At 34.0% G+C, this 20,764-nt stretch overlaps 5 protein-coding genes, 1 long non-coding RNA gene and 2 other non-coding genes across 9 annotated transcripts; 2 read left to right on the forward strand and 6 right to left on the reverse strand.

The window, feature by feature from the left end:
* Window positions 1-743: 743 nt before the first annotated feature.
* Window positions 744-19,545, forward strand: LOC124441322. Its single transcript, XR_006946943.1, has 3 exons — window positions 744-755; window positions 10,037-10,042; window positions 19,346-19,545. It is a non-coding gene; the product is annotated as an uncharacterized LOC124441322 (long non-coding RNA).
* Window positions 3,425-9,823, reverse strand: LOC124441316. Its single transcript, XM_046991765.1, has 24 exons — window positions 9,605-9,823; window positions 9,442-9,501; window positions 9,004-9,126; window positions 8,727-8,908; window positions 8,542-8,648; window positions 8,269-8,466; window positions 8,150-8,196; window positions 8,009-8,064; window positions 7,842-7,937; window positions 7,177-7,331; window positions 6,963-7,108; window positions 6,845-6,885; window positions 6,674-6,768; window positions 5,968-6,272; window positions 5,838-5,892; window positions 5,698-5,762; window positions 5,527-5,591; window positions 5,391-5,456; window positions 5,208-5,304; window positions 4,926-4,968; window positions 4,766-4,845; window positions 4,617-4,697; window positions 4,470-4,547; window positions 3,425-3,925 (listed from the first exon to the last, which is right to left on the reverse strand). Exons 1-24 carry the CDS (start codon window positions 9,686-9,688, stop codon window positions 3,782-3,784), a joined length of 2,469 nt encoding a protein of 822 aa, XP_046847721.1. The 5' UTR covers window positions 9,689-9,823; the 3' UTR covers window positions 3,425-3,781.
* LOC124441321 lies at window positions 12,203-13,360 on the reverse strand. Its single transcript, XM_046991770.1, has 3 exons — window positions 13,173-13,360; window positions 12,640-13,097; window positions 12,203-12,572 (listed from the first exon to the last, which is right to left on the reverse strand). The coding sequence occupies exons 1-3, from the start codon at window positions 13,234-13,236 to the stop codon at window positions 12,486-12,488; spliced, it is 609 nt and encodes a 202-aa protein (XP_046847726.1). The 5' UTR covers window positions 13,237-13,360; the 3' UTR covers window positions 12,203-12,485.
* On the reverse strand, window positions 13,447-15,171 carry LOC124441320 (mitochondrial amidoxime reducing component 2-like). Its single transcript, XM_046991769.1, has 6 exons — window positions 14,908-15,171; window positions 14,625-14,804; window positions 14,371-14,545; window positions 14,085-14,287; window positions 13,933-14,007; window positions 13,447-13,856 (listed from the first exon to the last, which is right to left on the reverse strand). The coding sequence occupies exons 1-6, from the start codon at window positions 15,102-15,104 to the stop codon at window positions 13,736-13,738; spliced, it is 951 nt and encodes a 316-aa protein (XP_046847725.1). The 5' UTR covers window positions 15,105-15,171; the 3' UTR covers window positions 13,447-13,735.
* On the reverse strand, window positions 15,087-18,010 carry LOC124441317 (P cell-type agglutination protein map4-like). 2 transcript variants are annotated; one of them, XM_046991767.1, is made up of 5 exons: window positions 16,845-18,010; window positions 16,536-16,784; window positions 16,414-16,442; window positions 16,077-16,214; window positions 15,087-15,576 (listed from the first exon to the last, which is right to left on the reverse strand). In XM_046991767.1, exons 1-5 carry the CDS (start codon window positions 17,920-17,922, stop codon window positions 15,508-15,510), a joined length of 1,563 nt encoding a protein of 520 aa, XP_046847723.1. In that variant the 5' UTR covers window positions 17,923-18,010; the 3' UTR covers window positions 15,087-15,507. The 2 variants fall into 2 exon arrangements, with proteins under 2 accessions (XP_046847723.1, XP_046847722.1); XM_046991766.1 differs by having other exon boundaries at window positions 16,536-18,010.
* Window positions 17,956-20,450, reverse strand: LOC124441319 (probable inactive tRNA-specific adenosine deaminase-like protein 3). Its single transcript, XM_046991768.1, has 6 exons — window positions 20,189-20,450; window positions 20,056-20,110; window positions 19,900-19,961; window positions 19,094-19,310; window positions 18,601-19,023; window positions 17,956-18,515 (listed from the first exon to the last, which is right to left on the reverse strand). The coding sequence occupies exons 1-6, from the start codon at window positions 20,400-20,402 to the stop codon at window positions 18,347-18,349; spliced, it is 1,140 nt and encodes a 379-aa protein (XP_046847724.1). The 5' UTR covers window positions 20,403-20,450; the 3' UTR covers window positions 17,956-18,346.
* Trnae-uuc lies at window positions 19,362-19,433 on the forward strand. The gene has a single exon. It is a non-coding gene; the product is annotated as a tRNA-Glu (tRNA).
* On the reverse strand, window positions 19,788-19,859 carry Trnae-uuc. The gene has a single exon. It is a non-coding gene; the product is annotated as a tRNA-Glu (tRNA).
* Window positions 20,451-20,764: the final 314 nt, after the last annotated feature.

Genomic DNA, 20,764 nt, shown 5'->3' on the forward strand with positions numbered 1-20,764 from the left:
ATTTCCCAAAAGAGTGAAGAAAATGTATGTGTGTATTTGGGATTCGGCAAGCAATTTTTGATGAAAATCACGATAAAACCTACAATTCGTAACAGCGAGTCAACATAGCTTTCCAGTTATCGGCTCCTACGAGGATGTATTTATAACTATCGATGAAAGAGCTATATGTCGGCTACATCTATGAATGCAGATATGCGTCGTTTTCTTACCAGCGTCAAACTTGTTTGATCGATTAAACTCTTTAGTCTATACAAAAAGTATATCATAGTTCATCTCCACAGTGGTTCACGAGAGAGAAGTTAGCTTATTTTTATCATTGCTATTTTGCTTCTTTTACTTGTTTCTTTAAAAAGTAAATATTAAATCTCTGGATATTTACGTATTTTCTGTAATTGAGTTTCATATTAAATTTCAAAAGACTCAAGTCTGCATAGGTTTGGTAAATGAAAACAAACAATATTGTATAGAAATTACTTTAAGTAACCTTTTGTGATGTTCTGAAGTGCAACTGCATCAAATACTTGTAAAGTTGTAGCACATTTTGATTTTGTTGTATTGATATATAAATTGGGCAAAATGCAAATAATCATCAAAACACTTATGCTTCCAATGGTGTTTATAATTCATTTTAGTTTTAATACTTCTACCCTTATTTTTCACTTTGTTTTGTTTTTCCTATATTTTCAATATAAGTGCACAATTTGAATGATTAAAACAGTTTTCACTTCAATAATAAATTTCATAAGCAGTTGGTAGTGCATTTTGTTCTCTGAGTATCCACATTTGGTGTTTTCATACATGAATGATGAAATGCATATGGATATGTCATAACAAGGCAATAAAACCAAATGAATTAAATACCTATAGTGTACTTTTATGCTAGAAGCTTAACAGCTTTCTAGAAATTATAAAGTTATTGGATTATATTACCTCTATATCATCAATCTCATGAAAAGAAATAAGAAGCAAAATATTTGTAGAAAAGCTTTGAAAAGTGAAAACATTTATTTAAAAAGCAGCAATGATGCATATGATAAATCCCCATTCTGTACTCTAATAGGTAAATAAGCTCAAACTGTTTCTTAAAGAAATATAAGAAATATATAAGAAATATACAGTACAGTAAATTTAAAGGTTTCATCACTGAATCTTTAATGCTTCAGTATAGTGCATTAGATATTAGTAACATTTAAACAACACTCAACTAAAATATTTTGATAAAGATATGCCATGATTTAAACATTATGTTATATAAAACCCAATGGCTTATTCAGTTTAATGCTTCACATCTGCATCAAGTCATCATCAATCTCAGTACAAATGTTTACATAGACACAAACTTTATGGCCTTTCCATTTTATATGTTGTGAATTGACATTTAATTAAGCATCAAAACACACAACCTTCTTGCCATCTTTTTGGTTCATGAACTTCAACTTCAAAGCATTCAAGGCATCATTAGTGAATCCATTGTCTCCATCCATAGAATTTGACCATGATCAAATTAAATAACTCTGGATAAGGCAGACAATAAATCAATTATCTTTACAGCATTATCATTTTTAAGACTCTGCCTGGTCAATAACATCTTCCAGTCATCTTTACTTCTTGGTCTTCCTGCATGTTGTCAGCAAATACAACATAACAAGCTCTGCTCCAAATCATGGGTACTGTTGGGGCTGATCATTTCTTCTTGATACTTTTCACAGAGCAAAATGTGTGCAGGGTCTTTTTGCTTTAGGAAACTATTTTGCAAATAGATAGGTAAATTTACGATTTCATGCATTAACAAATGACAGAAAAGTATGCAGAAATTTATAGACAAAACACGAAAACATCAGTATATTTGGCGTTCAAGTCAGTCTTAAAAATACGATCTTTAATATGTATTTTATGGCTTTTCAAGTGCATGTATAATTGCTTTTCAATCGTTGACGGACTAACAAAACAAACAACTACCTCACCTGTGGGAAGCGATATGTACCTTTTGTGGAAACTACGACATCCAACAATTGAACGATTGAAGTGTTGGCATTATAAAAGAAATGCCAAAAGAATCGTCACAGAATATGGAACTAACGATATCCATATTCTGTGATATCGTGTTTGTTTTGAAAATTCTTTATAATTTACTATAGACACCAGGGGAGGTCGAGAATATTATTTTTCTGCAAAGCGATCATTTCAGCGGAAATACGTCCGTTGGCCGCCATTTTTTTGGCGACCTCGCCCCAGTAAAGATAGCCGCTCCAGTTATTATAGAACTCAATGTTCAAAACACGGAACACGCGAAAGATTAACAAAGATTATCCCAGTGGATTATCCACTGTCAGCATTATCTCTGAGTCTGATGCACGTAATCCTAAATTATCCATGCTTCACATAATTCTGTCCGAAGTTGAAACAGCGAGTGTGAATGAAAAGTCGAAAACGAAGACACGTGCAGTGATACAGTTAGTACAATCTACAAAAAAATATAAACACCTCTGTAGTGATGGGTAACCTCAACTTTTTTCTAAAAATTTTCTTTTTTCGGTGACTAAAGTGACATGTGTATTAAAGCAACGTGATAGTTGCGACCTTATAAAAAATGCAGTCCAACGAAAATCTGTGGATTGTACTTCAGTTCAATACAGTAGTGTAAGCAGATCGCAAGTATTGGTGAGGCTCACTAAATTGAAGAGCTTTATTATCAATTATTTCTTTACAGATTTATAGTTTTTCAAGTGTGTAAACACAGAAAGTTTTGCATAGCAAGACTAAATTTGCAGCATATCTCAGCCGCTAATTCAAGGCCTGAGACCCAGAGGTATTTTCAGCAAGCGATTTAAAGAAGAGGTCATTTCTTTGGCAACGAAATATTGATACATGCACTGGTACTCGATAGAGAACAGACGCACGGTTTCCTGAATTCATCACTAATTGGGCAAAGAGACCTTCAAACAAACCTTCAAAAGAATAAGAGAAACCCCAGTATCCTTACGTCGAAGAAAACAAAACGACGTCATTTGCGATAAGAACAAAAGGTGACTACAAATGTTGACACTCGTCAAGGGGTTCAAGTTCGGTCGGGTTTAGGAGAGAAAAGAAATTTTGTAAAAAATATACAATAAAAACAAATCTTTCACTTTAACTGCTCACTGTCACTTCCCTCCGTCACCCATCGCCATCTCTCGTCATTTATGCCTTCCAAATGTTTGATGGATTGACGTTTATGTTTTTTTCTGAAGTCTTGAATCGTTGGAGGACACAAATGGGATTTGAACAGGCTTGTCGAGTTTGAAATTTGCTTATGTATTTATTGCAATTTGAGCAAGTTTCACATTTCTAAGTCATTTTACGTTCACCAGCAATTTTGCGCGTTTACTGTTCCTGGAAACTCGACTGCTATTATGTTTACTTTGTCAAACCGTGAAATTCAATATGCAAAGTACAATTGTGTATTTACGATTCGATGTTAAAATTTTTGATATTCGTCAAATTACGAGGTCAGATCGTAACCTGACAAAATAAAGATCAGAAATACGTTTAAGTAACGACGAAAGAATTAATATTAAAGCCTCCCGACATCACAGTTGTTAATATATGTGAAATTATGATAATAAATTCAATATATGGCAATTTTTTGTATATACAATATTGAACAATTAAGACTTTGTAATGAATAAATTAATGATAAAATTTGGCATACCAAACATACATGTTTGAATTTATTTGTCATATGATGTTGAATGATTTGGACGTCAAAGGAACACCAGCAAAATTCATTGAACGCTCCAACTTAAGTTTTGCCCATGACATCAACTGATTGAGTGAAATTATCATTTGGATTCTCTATCATCCTCCGTAAGTAGAAAACACAGAGCGGTTGTTTTTGCGAAACAGCATTGATAATCATTGCCGGATAACTACCGCCTGGATTCACCTAGATGATTAGTGTGAACGTTAATTTATTTAATAACTTGGCGAATCAATAAATACACTATGTGATGATAAGACTTCCTATCATGCATCACGCTTAGGGATGGGAATAGTGTTTGGATTAAGATTGTAAATCCTTTTTATAGCCATGTCATAACATAAGATAATGACAGACAAATATAATGCCCATATCAACTAAGTACAGAAAGAAGTTGATGAGATTTAGAATAAATGAAATGTGATGGATGGCCAAGCTAAAATTTCATCAATCACTTATATGTCTATGAAAACTATAGTTTCAAGAGTCAAAATTAACTAGATTTTATCTTATTTATCTTTTATAAAGTTGCGGAGTGGGAATACAAACCTAAGAATGTAGGAAGCTGTTGGGGTTTAAGCTATACTTCAACACGACAGGCTGATAGCCATGACGTCAGATAAAAACAATCTAATGGCCCGCAACTAAGTTTTCTTACTAAATAGTGATTCATTCCACATACTCAAAGGCAATTAAAATTAAAACTGTATAATTTTGTAATCATTCAAACCTGTGCCATGTAGGTAACCGTTGAATATAACTGACCGTTATGAAGGATGGGTTCGATCACCCATCCAGAATAAATAATCTAAATATATTATAATAATTTATTAATACGCGATGACCTATTCAATTAGTAAATGACGTCGTTTCATACTTTGCCGCGTTTCGCATCTTTTTTCGATGGAGGAGCATTAGGGTAGTCAACAGATACATATGACAACACATACTTGTCTTTCTATAAGGAAATCATGAAAGCTTAATGCAGTAAGGACATTTTTAGTTCATCCTTCAACAACAACAAACCTCTTTTCGAGTGGTCTTAAGAAGAACAAAATCTCTTGAATGTTTTTGGAAACACTTTTCCGTTTGAAAATAAATATATTCTGAAAATATTCCAAAAATATGAGATCGTAAGAACATCACTCTAGTCTTTCATTCATGCATATTATAAAATCACATTTACCTATGGTTTGCGTTTCACTCAAACGTTCAAGGATTCGTGTTTCCTGGAATAAAAAAATTAAATGCTATTGTAAATGTCAATGACGTAGCATTTGTCGCAAATTTGGTAATGCTATGCAAATAGTTTGAGCTCACTCACTGTAAAAAAAAAGCATTATAGAGAAATGCCAACAAACGATCGAAATTTACATAGCTCAACCAAACACGCTAAGGAATTGGTAAATACCCTCCTTATCCTTAAATGTCCCACTTTTACACAAGTGGAACGATTGTTAACGATTACCTTCAGCATGTTGTTGTAGCGAGAGGTCAACTGAGGATTACATAAAATCTCCCATACTTTAGGTGGCGGACAAGCAATCAAACCTTTACCAGCGAAACTAAAATCAATATATTTGAGTGAAAAAATGCAAATCGATGCAATGGTCGAAATGAAGTTCAACTAATAAAATTCATTGTTTCAAACCTGTGCATTTTCTCACTCTTATGAATTTTTCTAAAAACGAGCACATTCCTCTCTGTCTCCTGAAATCTACAATAAAAGAGGCTCGAAGCTTTTCTTTTGTGCAAATGTAGAGAATGTTTGCTCAAAATCAACATACCGCCATTGGTCAGGGACATTTGATGAATTTGGTTTGGATATATCCACCTCCGTTACTTCAAATGACTACAATTAAACAGTATTTATATAGCTATTATACAGAGAAGCTAATTCCAGACGCTTTTCAATTTTAAATATTTTTTGGCATAATAGTAAAAGATATCATCAATACCTCCTGTAACAAGGCTGCACAAGCTTGATTACCGATGGTTTTGTACTCCAAGCCAACTTGATCAACTTAACAAGACACAAGAACCAACATTTCAAGCTATTTTATTGATTTATAGTTTATAGATAAGCTGTGTAGCTTACCGTATGTTCCGTTGATAGAGGGAGACAACCTGGATTCATCAGAAACTGTAAGAGACTGATAAGAAAGTAAAGATGAGTTTAAAAAAAGGATTCAAAAGCAAAAAAATAAAAGAATGCCGCACGGTTGAACCTGTGTGTAAGATTCAGGATGTACATCACCGTTGACCAGTGGTACAGGTGGCGCAGGAGATGACATCACTTCTGGTGGTTCTTTAGAAGTCGTACTTGGTTGGTCCGTGGATCTTTTAGTAAGTTGTTCCTTAGCACGTTCAAGTTTTTCTTTAAGTACTAAGGCATCCATTTTAAACTTTGACGCAGGTCTGTTTGGGTTGTCAACTTCATCTTCATACATTTTCTCAACAAATTTCTTGACAAGTCCGACGGAGGCCGGTTGACTAGCGGTAATCTTATTGACAATTCGCGATGGAACACTACCTTTTTGATTCAAACATAAAAAAGCAAAGATTGAACGGAACAAGAAAACGACATGAAGCGGTTGCATAAAGATGGGATCTAGAGACCAATGCACGAAGCGTGGGGTCAAAAGATCTAAGGCGATTGCATGCACAAAGCATCGAGTCAGGAGGTCTGGAGACGGTCGCACGAAGCGTGGAAAACGCTATCCAGTAAATGGCAATTGTTATGTTTGTTTCACAAATATCTCACGGTCAAGTTACGATTTGAACAGAACACATATTCAAAGACAACAAAGTTCAATTTTAAATACAACCACTTTCTAAAAAGGGACAACGATATTTGACCTTTGTGCAACCTACTGCAAGTGAAAGCTTAGAGTAATTCATACGTAATTCATGACATAATTCCGTAATGCATACCTTCTAGATCAACATGAGTGATATAGGAAGTCTTGATACGTGGAGGATTTTCACTTATGATTTCCATGACATAACCTCCGATCAAAATCTTTCCTCTACATTTGATAAAAACAACTGTTAATTTGAGAAAAACAACAATAATTAAGTACTTGAGACAAGCTAGCGACTTACCTCACTATTTTCTTGTTTGCCGGGCATGAAGGATGTTTTACCTCAAGTACAACAATATTAAAATGAGAGAAATCTGCCATTAATACGCGCAAGCAATAAAAATGAGTAGGTTACTTACATGTGAAGCAAAGTAGACCACAATGTTGTTCTTCAAAACTCGCGTCGCAGAATAGGAACAGAAATCTCGATTACTAACAGGCCAAATACCCCTATACTCTATATATACGATCTTTGTTAGATCACCAACATGTTCGACGACATGACCTGTTGAAAGATAACCATCAGTATTATAAATACAACAATTTCTAGGAAACATCATCATCAACGCGCACCTCTTTCGAACATATCATCGTATTCGACTGTCCTGTTTAAGTCGTCAAGGTAAGCCATAAGATAATGGACGGGGACGTTGATTTCCGTAGTTCCTTTTGAACAATCCCAAATGCTAAAACCCGGACTGGCTGGCTTCTTCATGATTTCCACATTTCTACAAAATCAGTAAATGTAAATATATGAATAGCATGCAAACACTTCAGAATAGCCAGGGTTATTTCATTTATTTAAGAAACATTTCCTCGTCATAACTGATGAGAGAAGATTTCAATTAAACTAACTATTACAAATTGTTATACATGTTAAACTAAATTAAATTAAGTAGTAAATTAGAGTTAAACTTAAACCTAGAAGCAAATTGTGATTCACAATCTATATTTGATCTTTTACTCCTTCAATCATCCAGATTGTTTAACTTTTTGTTCAAGCCTTCTCATGAACGTCAAAAATTTAAAATTCTCAACATGATTAAAGTAAGAATTTAAAAACGTTGCGATGCTAAACTGTCAACATCGACGTAACATATCTGCTAAAAATTGAGAACTGTTAACTGCAACAAAAATGATCTTCAAATAAATTTGCTGTTCACTTTACTCTGCTCATAAGCTGAAAAATAGGTACTATCTACTTACGTTTAAATTTCTATAAATAAAAAAGTTCCTACTTCATATTTCCAAAGAAATTCCAGCCATCTTGGTTAGCTTTGGCATAATAATATTCCAAAAGTGTCTTCAACCCAACATCAATTGATGGTTTATACCTTAATAAGAAAATTATGTTTGTACCATCATCAAATTCTCTCACCTTGTAATGGTAAACATGTTTGCTTACTTGGACTGAAAATCTTTGTCTGGAAAAAAATAAACTCCCATCTCATCAAAAACTTCCTAAAAAAATTATAAGACCACAAAAAATTTTCAAGATCACCATTTCATTCTTAAAAATGTATGAAGCAAGTTTTATTTCAAATACCTCAGACGAGAAACTGGAATTCTTGACATCAACATTTTCAACAATATCTGAAAAATTATAAAATCTATAAATTTTTACTGAGTGGAAGTTTTAAGAAGTGCTATTCAAAGACTACAAACCTTCTGAAACATCTCCTTTTTCTTCATTCTTGGCAATATTACCATCTTTCATATCCTTAACTGCTCCTGGAAGTAAAACACCTGTGCATCTTTGAATAACAAAATCTCGTAGTCCAGCTACACTAGAAGTCAGATTTGAAGGATCAAGTTGTGAAATTGTTTCAGTTACAACAAAGACTTGACATTGCTCTTCTTTCTCTGCAACAGAATTTCTATGATGAGCAAATCAAACAATGATGATCATTCATCTCACATTTTGTCAAGATTAAAAACCTTTAATAGGAAAAACCATAAACAAAGTGAAGTAAGAATCAGTGGATTTGGGATCAATAGTTGATGTATGCAGCCAAAAAGCAACATTTTCTTCAAAGTTCCAAGTTCTACAAGAGATTCACAAAGAAACTCAAATGCTTAAAAAATCTAAGTAAACAAATAGAATGAAGGCCAGTGATTTCTACCGTGAAATAGTCTTTGACTGAGCTGTAAGAAATTTACTAAAACCTTGCAATGATTCAGTCACTGAAATGACATCAGTACTGCTACTCGCCCCACCACTAGAAATGTCTGTTCTTGATATAAACTTAATCTTTATATTCCACTCATTGATTAACGAAGGTTCAGTTAAAATGTCCTTTGCAGTCTAACAAACCATAATGGATAGCTTATTAGTTTAATATGACCAATTGTTTGGCAAGATTAGCTAATGTTAAAAATATTGGAAGGTTGCAAAAATACCTTCAAAGAAGCAGGGAGCATCGCAGATGTTGCAAAACAATTGTTGTAATAACAACTTTGCCAAACTCTTAATCCATCTTCCACATACTTTAAATTCCAATAATTTTGGTCCAAAGGCAATAACTGGCATGAAAATGCAATCAATAAAAAATTTGATCATTTTGTTGTACAAAACTGCTACTATTAATTGATATGAAATAATTAGCATGATAATTTTCAATATATATGAGTAATGGTTAATTATTAATGAGCTATGCACATATGATTATAAATAGTAAGCTACACATATCAATGAGTACTATGTATATAAATGTGACAAATCACACGAGATTCTTTCCAATTTATGCAGTGTGTTTGTAGCAAATCGAAGAGATAATAAACAAATTGCTGATTTTCCAAATAATTATTTGACAATAATTGAAGACAACAAATACATACTTTTTTAATGCTTGTGTAAATATCTGACGAAGAACACCTGCCTAATGTTGAAGAACTTTTCTATAGAACAAAATTCTGTAGTAAATACAATGTTTCACTGCAAATTCTCAAGGTCACATCACATGAGACGGCTGCATATCACAAGTACATTTTGTGCACAAACCTTCGATCGATTTATGAAGTAATAGACAAATATTCCAGCCAAAAAACTTGACAAAATATACGTAAAGTACAAAAAGAACGCCATTCGTTTGACTTGTAGATATGTTTGTGTTGGAATAGTATCTCTTTAAGAAAAATGCCGGATTCGTCAGATCACGTTTCGTGCGATCTTGGTACACGGAGATGCTATCAAATTTGCTGAGTGCAAAAGTTCGGATTTATTCGGAAACTCTCGGAATACCATTCGATTTGGACACGTGCATATAAAATATGTTCCATAATTTTTGCAGATGATGTTTTACCTTTATCATAAAAGTAAAACAGACACAAAATCTAAGTTTATATCATTTCTTTATCTGTTTTATACCGTATTTAGGTTGTTTCGCAAAATAGAAGTCATTGCCAAAAATTAAAAACTCACGAAAGTGAAAAGTCAACGGTTGAAGATATTTCCAATGTTACAATCATACGTAACAATCACACCACTTTTATCAAAATCGCGTGATCAACATGCAATGAATTGTATCCTGCAGTTTTATCCTGAAACGATTTTCTATGTTTGTTTAAGTAATTTAGTCGAACAAATCTACACAAAATTACCAAAATCATTTCTATATAAATATCAATCTTATCCCGACAGTTCCTTCTTACTTTTCTGTACATCTGCAAACTGCCACTTAATTATTTGAAAAATTGCAATAATTTTTTCTTGAAAAAGGTTACACCCCACATAGATAAACTCAAGACATTTCCTCAGTTCTAAATTAATGAAGATTCGTCGTCAAAAACAAAACACTTGGACCATTATATGACATATCCTATTACATATTATTATACATCTTTCGCCATGAAAAGTCTGGTCGCATTTTTAGTCAGAAAAACCTAGGGAAAAGAAATACGGTAGTTTACAGTTGTAGTTTCTTAGTCCCATCTATAACTGTGGGAATTCAAAAACTGCTAAATTAAATGGATAACTTCCATTTTCCCGAGATTGTTGACCTGTGCGAGCCATCGGGAACAGTTTTAAAAGGCACAAAGAGAAATGGCGTTTCTTATGAAAGAAAATCAAACGCCAGCAGGTACTTAAACAAAACTGGAAAAAGACGTTTGCATAATAGTGAAAAATCAAGAGGAAAAAGAACGAACCACGAGCACACGTTGCATAAAACGTGTACAATTAAAACGTCCTTGAACTCTGGTAAAAAATCTTTAAAAGCGTTCAAGCAATTCGACCCTATCGGATTACCCAAGATTTCGCCAAACATTGTAAAGGAAGAAGCAAAATCGAAAGGAACAGCAAAGAAATGTAAACGAAGCAAGCAAGCAGAAGGCGATACTATTTCTTATATTTATTCAAAATCTTTACTGGATGAAAACACGATGGCTTTCTTACGAAATATGATGGACGTCGACAGAGATGGAAATCATCTTGTTAACAAGGACATCAACAGGTCAAATTTAATAGAACACAAAAAACCATACGGTCTTCCAGCATTGAAGATACCTGAAGGAATTCGACAAGAAGAGATAGTTGAGAAAGATTTTCATCTACATGAAAGTGAAACAGAGAGTTTGTTGAACGCCTGGGAAACTCTAGATGACCAATGGAGTAACGGGTCTACATCTAACCATTCTATCTCTAGTGAAGATCCTTCCAATTGAAGTATTGTTGCATCTTTATAAGGCTTCTATAACTGCTTCAATAGCAAAACAAGCCTATTTCTGCGACAGAGTAACATCATGAAACCGTTATAAGTTAGTAAAGAATTTCTCCTCTTCTTGGAGACTCATTAGAAACGTTAAAATGTCAACAGATAATGAAGAATTTCTATTATTCCAAAACTCTTTATAAAACACTTCTGCATTCATCAAAACGTTACGACAAAAGAACAGAAGTGAATCTTTAAGTTGGAAGTTGTAGGATAAAAGAGATTATTTCAAACAGTTTTTTTCCAAAGACGATCAAGTCCATAAAAATAAAAAAGCAAATACAATGACCATCAATATGATTTAAGAAGCAGTGTTGAGTGCTTTACATATATGTGTATCAAAGGTGGATATTTTTTTATTGAATTTTTTAATTAAAGCTTTAGACACCTTCGTCAAAAACGATGCTAGAAATTAGGATTGAATTAAATTATACCACGAAGTGGTAAAGATATAAATACATTTTACACACGTGAAAAACAATGAGTATGTTTACGACAGTAAATCATCGTAGTTAAACTGTTTAGAAAAGGAGTTCTTGCACTATATTGCAATAATTTACGTATGCAGTCCTAGTGGTGAGATTTTAGCAGACAGTTGTAAGAAGAAACTATCGTCTATTTTCTAAAGACGAGTCATGAAAAAAGCGACAATGTAGCGTGGAGACTGGGAAAGGAGGGTGTACTTGTGTATTCATGTAATTCATATGTTTTGAAAAACAGGACACAAACACTCTCACTGAGAATCATTCCTGCTAAATAAACTCTACTTCTTTCTCTCAAGAAACTCCACTTTTTCAGTTCACTATAGAAACTTCATTTTTTTCAAATCCCCCATCAAGAAACTGAATTTTTTCTGTCCTCCCCCCCTTAAAAACTGTAAAAGGCAAAGATTGTAATTTGAAGATCTATATATAAATATCATTCTTAAATACAAATACATACATGTTTGAGCCTTGATAATGGCTTTTTAACAAAACTTCAGGGAAATTACTATGTACACAACAATTGCAACCAATCACAGCTACAAAAGTATGATGTCAACAATCCACAACCACATCACTAACATCCAAATAAGGAAATAGCAAAAAGATGAGAATGGCAAAATCTTTCTGAGACATGAATTTGTCCATTTCATTATTAATCTACACATAAACACACCAAGTGAAAGGCTATTTACTCAATGATAAGTTCATGATCATCTATCTCATCAAAATGTGCAGCTATGCATTCTTCTTCCTCTGTTAAAAGTTTGCTTTTGTTCTAAAGAGAAAAATGCGTAAAGCATTCAGAGCTGCTAACTATGACACTACAATGTTGGTGCCATTACCTGCATTTGCCGATGTTTTGTAACTCGTTTTCTTTTGAATTTTTTTACAGGCTTATCCGCTGGTGTCTCAAATAGTGGTTTCGGTGGTGCTATTAATGTCAACTGTTTTTCATCCTTCTGAGCAATTTCTGGGGTCAAAGCTGCTGAGGTACTTAATAGGTGATGGGGAATTGGAGAAACTGGCAAAGGAGTTACTAGACCATCTAAACCAAGCATATCTGCATCGACTTCCATTCTTTCAAATGCCGGAGCAATGGGTGTTGAATTCGATCTTTCTTCATTTATGACACTGTTGGTCGGTTTCTGTTTTAATATCCGAGATCTATTTACTGTCTTTTTTACGCGATTTTTCCCAGGATTTTCAGATTCACAATCACCATCGTAATCTTCAGAGCTCACTTTCTTACAATAATGCCGTGTGTTTGCCTTCAACTGCACATCTGAACCACTTGACAAACCTAAAGTAAACATATTTATGTTGCGTGCGATTCATGATTCTTCCTTTATTAAAAAACAACAAAGTTATGATTTACCTTTACTGTCTACCGTACTATTTTCGCTGTCATCACTTCGAATTCTTTTTCTTCGTGGTGGCATGTTTCAATATGTCTTAAATATTGACGACGATCAAATAAATATACAATCGACAGAAAAAGAAGCAGAACCTGCCAGTCGCCATATTTTAAAATACGCGCGTGCGTGTGCCTGACAAGCTGACACTTTGCCTACATATCCCGCCTGCCAATCTCAAGGGGTATCCTTATGTAAATAATTAGTGTGCTCTTTCATTACTTATATTAGAGCAGCTGCGAAGGTAATTTTTAATCGAACAATAACAATTTTAAAATATTCTTACATTGGTGTGAAGTTCTTATTATTATAAAGGATCTTCAGTTTTGCTAGCTTTGCAAGTTGTGATGATTCCAGAATAAAAGCTTTAATATAATTGCAACATATTCAAATTAAACAACTGAAGACAATGATCATTGTTTAAACAACAGACACTGTGAGCATTTCTCGCCAGTTGCCTGTTGTATTAATAAAGGTCCTAGGAAATAAAAAATGTAGCTAACAGCTACTGTCTTTAAATAACTACTTAAGCAAGAACTTTGACATCATCTCCAACATGTATTGTCCCTGGAACATCAGCCATAAAAAGATCTCCGAATAAAGGCTTTCCATTGTATCTTTTATCATCAGATTTTGAAACACGTATCCTTGTCCACCAAAAATTTATGAAAAAATGGTGTATGGTCTGGCATGCAGAAATACAACTACAAATTCTATACTTACCTCCTTAATGTCTTCAGTGGCTCACCATCTTTTCGTTTTACACCTAAATCCATATCAACTGTAGTCAAAACACATCTATAAAAGAAACAAACAAACATTTATGCAAACTTAAACATGACAATTTCACAAAGAAAATAAATAAATTGATGTACCTTGGAGTTTGCCTCAACTTTCTCAATAGAACCTTGCCAATTTGCACAGATTGCCAAAAGTCTTCTTCATAGGGTAAGCATCCTTCAACATAAATATTAGGACGAAATGTTCTAATGTCAACAGGGCAATCCAAATGTTTATTGATTGCCTCTAAGGAGGCCTTGGATACCAACATTATGGGAGCACAATCTTGAAACATCATCTACAAAAGAAGCAATGGAACATTCAGCTTTATGCATGAACTGGGGGGCAAAGCTATTTGCTTCTTTATTATCAATATTTTACCTTATCAGTAGACTGGACAGAATCACCCCACACATCATCCTCTTTTAACTCTCTTCTCTTTAAACATGAACTACGACTAGTGAACAATCGATGCCCTTCCTTTCCCAAAAATCTATCAAACCACTGCGCAACATCGTCACCACAGTCCAGACCTTCCCCATGGAGACCAAAGAGACTAAAAATGACACATTTGATACAAGAAGTATAATAGTAGTACTACAACATGTCTTATATACAAAATCCAATTGGCTCACTCAAGCATATGCTTTTCTGTGCTATCCTCTTCAATGTCAATAGGAATTTTCATTGTGGGCATGCCAGGAGCATCAAGGACTAAATAGTCTGTTCCTTCCAACGATGGTTTGATGAGAGCCATTTTTGGAAGCTGTCGCATTGTCTGCACAACTCCTTGGGCATTACACAGCACCCATGACCTAAGAAGAAATTTAGGCGAAATTAGTAATTGCCATATCAGGGAATTCTCAAAACAAAATATGCTTTTGAGAAAAAACGTATTTAATCAAAGTCTACACTGACCGGTCAAGAAGAAAACCAAGTTCTGTTATATCGACTTTATCAAGATTTATTCCGGCGCATGATTTCACGGGGTAAACAAACAATGATTTAACAACGGCTCTTTTGACCATTTTTAAATGCTTATAAAGCATCCAAAGCACCAAACCTGCAGTTAAAGCCGTCCCTAATGCAAGTACACATTTTTTGTCGGGACTCATATTTTATTTGTAAATTTATAGATAAAACTAATTAGGTACATTAAAATTAAATAAAAACTTTAAATTCCGGTGTTAGTCAACTAAGCCTCCCTTGTGCGCCGGCTACAAATAATTACCGCCAAATTTAAAGAATTTGCAGTATTTGCATAAAAGCATGTCCCGTAAGTATAAAACTGATAAATAGAAAAGTAAACCTGTATCTCTATCTGTATCATTGATCTGCACCAAAATTTAGCTTTACCTAACAGGTATATGAAGAACTAAAAAATATACACTTGCTTTAAATACTAAGTATTTAGAAATATTTTACTGTATACAAGACATATTATATATTCAGGTGTCACGATCTGATAATTTTTTGCAACTGGATACTGGATATTCTGATATTTACTACTGATATTCACTATTCCTCGTCATCAGATTCCGCAAGCAAGTTTATGAGATCATTGTTCAAAAGCCGTGGATGGCTGGGCTAAAGAAATGACAAAAAAATATTTTAAATTAATGGATATAGGTTACATACAAAAACATGTAGTAATTGGAGTCCAATGGTAATTTTTCGATATCTGTATGTATAAAAAATAATCAAATTCATCCCTACAACTACACCCTTAATTCTAACATAATTACTTTCGGCACCCCCTCAACATACACTGCAACATGAAAAGCTGGGTTACACTTACATGCCCTGTACATACCTAAAGTTCTTCTTTCAATGTAAAAAATGTGCACTCTGTTACTTATTATTAGACATTGAAAGGTTGATATAATAAACCCACTACCAATATTATCAACCAGACTACCAATATCATCGACCATCTACAATTTTGCTTAAATAAATGTAACTTAACATTGCTTCTATTTTCAAGATGATGTCACAAAACTTAACATTAATATCAATTTCAATTCAATACCAAGGGCATTTTAAGGACACACAAAAAAAACTTTCCCATGATAAACAGTGAAAAGTACCTTGCCACCAAATCGAACTTTAATTAGTTTTCGGCGACGACACGATCTCATCATCACCATGCCAAGTGCAATTACTAATGCAGCCAAAGTACCAATCCCAACAGGTACAATAAAATCCCACAAAACTGCTTCACGTCCCTTGTAAATATTATGAATAAGAAAAAAATCACACACAAATATAAGCAATAAGTAAGAAACAGGGGTGTATGCAGCAGACAAATTTAGTCTTGCTATTGAATTTCAGAACTTAATATTATTTATTTCTTTAGAAATCTATTTTTTCCACAGTAAGTGAACTTAAAAAAATTAACAAAGCACGGCATAATGGACGTAATACCTGATCTGGTGGTGGCATTTTCCCTTCATCTACAATAAAATAAGCAAAAAAAATCACAAAAATAATTTGATCACCATCCATATACTTTGTTCATAAATTTGTTCATAAAAACAAACTTTTACCTTCATTAGCTTTTTTTATCTCATTGTCATCATCTGATACTTCATTTGATGAAATTTTGTTTGTTTTCAGAACTTTATGTTCAGTAGGAGGCAGAATACCTTGTTTAGGAGTGTCATAACTTTCAGATGATGGTTTATTTGGTGTTATAATAGTGGTTGATCCAACTGATGGTAAACTAGTACCAGTTGATGGCTTTGATGGTGTTTCATATTTAAAAGAATTTTTAGAAGGAAAAGCAGTTGATGATGTACCAGTAGATTGTAAACCACTAGATAGTGAACCAGCAGATGATAAATCAGTGAATTGTAAATCAGTAGATTGTTTCAGTGGCAAAGTGCTAGTAGAAGGTGACCAGCTCATAGCTGTATTTTTGACAACTATCAACACAGTTGACTTTTCAATAACAGATTTTTTAATTGATTTGCTACTTTTGGATGGCAAAGTTAATTCAGCAGTAGAAGATGCCGCAGATGACTCAACAACAGTAGATATGACAGGACTGGAGACTAAGTCAAATTTTGATGTTGTTAAAGATGGCAAATTTGTCTTTGCAACAAAAGATGTGTTGGTGAAACCATCATCAATGGATGGGAACTCATCATTGACATATGATATAAGAGATGGAATATTAGTATGATCATCAGCCAAAGATTCTGTGGTTAAAAGGCTACTAGTAGGCACTTGAGCAATTGAATCATTCCTTGAGATATTCGCTGGTACAGAAGTTACATCAAAATCAGTAATGGAAGGGGCAGTTGCAGGTGAGATATGATCAACATTGATACTGGAGGATAATAGAGAAGAAATGGCAGATGGTGAATAACTGTTTAAGGATGCTACAGAAGCATCATTGAATGCAGAGTCTGTGCTCATGCCTGCTGATAAAGAATTACTTTCAGTGATAACAGCAGCCATTAATCTACTAGCGTTTGAATACACCTCCAAAGAAGATGATTTGGGCGATGATAGTTCAACAGTACTGAATGGTTGAATAAGCATGCTAAAATTAACATCATTCGTTGTTTTTGAGATGTTAACTTGAATGCTTGTAGCCACGCTAATTATAACATTATGTGTTGAAGCTTTTGACTTTTCAGATGATGCCAAGTTAGTATAACTTTCATATAAACTTGACAACAAAGGTGTCTGTTGTTCAGATGTCTTTTTCGTTGAAATATCAGTTAAAACACTAGGAGTTAAAGTAAAATAACCATTTGTTGAAATTTTGTCATCATTTCCATTGTTTGATTGCCTCGAGTGAGAAACCAGTACTTCAGCTGGATCGTCTTTTATGCCTTCGTCAACTTCTCGTATCTGAAATGGATGCCCATTTATACTTAACGTCGACAGTAATCCAAGCCCAAAAAGAACCAAAACAGCCGTCATTTGTCGTCGATTATTTATGAAATGTTTCAAAAGTAAATTTCGTCGATTCCTTTAATATAGAGCTTCACTTTACTTACAGTCGTTTTCATCCACAGTGTATCATACGTAAGCGTTCTTTTTACAAATATCAAATTACCTTTGAAGGTGATAATACTTTAAATAGTTGTACCAACACAAAACAAAGACCGTTTTGTCTTGTGGCAATTCTACAGTAATTAATATGAGTAATATTCGTAATATTGACTCCACAGTTTCCAAGTATGGACTGATATCACTTGACTGGAGTGCGATTGCAATACGCGTACGTGGCACGCATAAATTAAGTCTGGCATAAATTATAACTTGGCGAGCATAAATTATAAAGTGAGTTTCTCGTTTTCAGAAGAGCAAAGTCAAAAAAACAAATTTCAAGGCGAATTGCTTTCTATGTCTTTCCACATTCTTGTTCTAACAAACCACGAAAAACTTCAAAATGATGATTGGCGCCGTCCAAGCAGTGAATTTTATAAATTGAGCCCAGTCCTCCTGAGCAAGGAGTCGCACAGCCATAGAAAACTGTTCGAATTCTAGAATGTAATAAAGCCATCGCGCACCTGATGAAACGAGAAAATATTGTAAGATTCCAACATAAATAAAACAAAGTTTTAAAAGCTGATGATAATTCTCTTGCAAACTCACATGACACAAGGTTCCCTTGTAATGTATAGATCATATCCTGTGCACAAGTACGGTGTCTCACCACAAGATATTAAGTCATCTTCAAGCATATGATCATTATCTACCATGTCTTGTTCATCTTTACTACCTTGACCATCTTCATGTGAGTCCAACTCTCGGTCCCAGGCACCACCACCATGCAACCTAGCAATCAGATCGATGCATACCATGGAAGTATGTCTAAGAGGGTGCCGTGAATTGCTCATATCATAAGCTTTGCATATAATCTTGTTTGTTCGAGGGTTTACAACAACACCACCAACAGGATGGGATACTCCATTTTTCTTGCCTGTTCTTGCAACATTTATCGCTTCAATCATGTGTTTTTTTATTTTCAGAAACTCCATGTCAGTAAATATTTCATTGGTCAAGAGTTTGGTAATTCTATTAAAAATTAGTGAATCAAGAAGTTCAAATGAAAATGATTTAGATTTACAAAATGGAAATTTCTAACCGTTTGTTTTCATGAAATTTCATTGGCCAGACTTTTGACCAACAATTAAACTGGTCCATCGTCAAAGCAGGGTATTTTGGTACACGCGTGATAATAGGTTGAGATAAACCATCAAGGACCAAAGTTGATTCACGAAATAAATCTTTCAAGGTTACATTTTCCCTCAATATACCGCCAATACCATCTACTGCAGCTACAATCATCACCAGTGTTCCATCTACGCACACAGCAGGTTTTTCAAAAGTAATTCAGCACATTCGTACGTGAATCCCATATGGTCTAGTGGTTAGGATTCGTGGTTTTCACCCACGCGGCCCGGGTTCGATTCCCGGTATGGGAAATCCATTTTGCTTAATTTTTGAATGTTGAAAATTTTCCCTTAATATTGACTTTTTCACTATTGAATCAGTGTAAATTTTGAATAACACTTCACCAAGTACTATTTCAAAAAATAAGAACATCCAAATAATAGAAAATACAAAATAAATATTTCATAATCTGTACGGGTTTTTCGGGTTGGAGAGCCCGCCGAAATTTGGTTTGTGGAAGACTGAACCGAGATTTTAAAAAGTAAAATTTAAATTTCCTTAAATAACAACTAATTACATAATTTACTACATAATTTATTTTTAGCTTTTTAGAAATGGAAAAGTTTTATAAAATAAATATTGTAAAAGTCAATATAAAAAAGACATTCCCATACCGGGAATCGAACCCGGGCCGCGTGGGTGAAAACCACGAATCCTAACCACTAGACCATATGGGATTAGTGATTTACACCCGAAATTCGAATTATTTAAATTCACCTTTATTTTTTACACGCTTTAAATGACGAAGATTTTCCAATTTGTGAATTTCACCAACTTCCCTATTGCAAATATTATTTTAAAGTAACCATTGAAAGTGACATACAAATTGAACCATAAAAAATACAATAAGTGATGGCAATGTTCCTACAATACCTTAGTAGTTTGGAGGTCTGTCCTCTATCGTTTACAATGCACGTCCAAACATCAACTACAATAAAAAAAAACACGCTAAAATTGTTAAAAAGTATTGAGAGCAAAATGCCTAAACACAGCACACATATCGTACCTAATTCTAAAGACCGATAATACTTGTCGTGCAAAACTGCTTCAGGTTTTCTCTCCTGGTCTTCCCGGGACAAACAAAATGGCGACAATGTTTTAATTTCATAGACAACATTTCCAGCCGATTCACTTTTTTCTTGGGAAGAGACAATTAACCGAGTCTCTTTCGATTCAGATTTCAATCTTTTGGCAATTGGCTCTGAAGATAAGGAAGCCATTGTAAAATCTTGACTCACTTTACACTGATCATCCAAGATTCCACGGGTGCGACATTCAGCCCATCCAAGGTGCAAAATTTAAATTACATCTTGAAATGATTACAACACAATATGCAACACAACCAATGTAGACTTCATCAAATGATCACGATCACGAAGACATCATTTACATTGTCATTGTCCTATGAGTAATTTATTGGAGAATAACACGAGAATCTGATACAAACGGCTGTATCATGAAAGGGTCCGGTGGTGAACATGAACATTTTTTGAAAAATGCAAGTAAAAACTAAACACAATTTTCAGTAAGTCGTCAATAGTAAATCTCGTTTTAAGAAGATTACTTTTTCAAAACAAAATCG

The sequence above is a fragment of the Xenia sp. Carnegie-2017 genome, unplaced genomic scaffold, assembly GCF_021976095.1.
Source record: "Xenia sp. Carnegie-2017 unplaced genomic scaffold, XeniaSp_v1 HiC_scaffold_20, whole genome shotgun sequence".
Taxonomy (NCBI): domain Eukaryota; kingdom Metazoa; phylum Cnidaria; class Anthozoa; order Malacalcyonacea; family Xeniidae; genus Xenia; species Xenia sp. Carnegie-2017.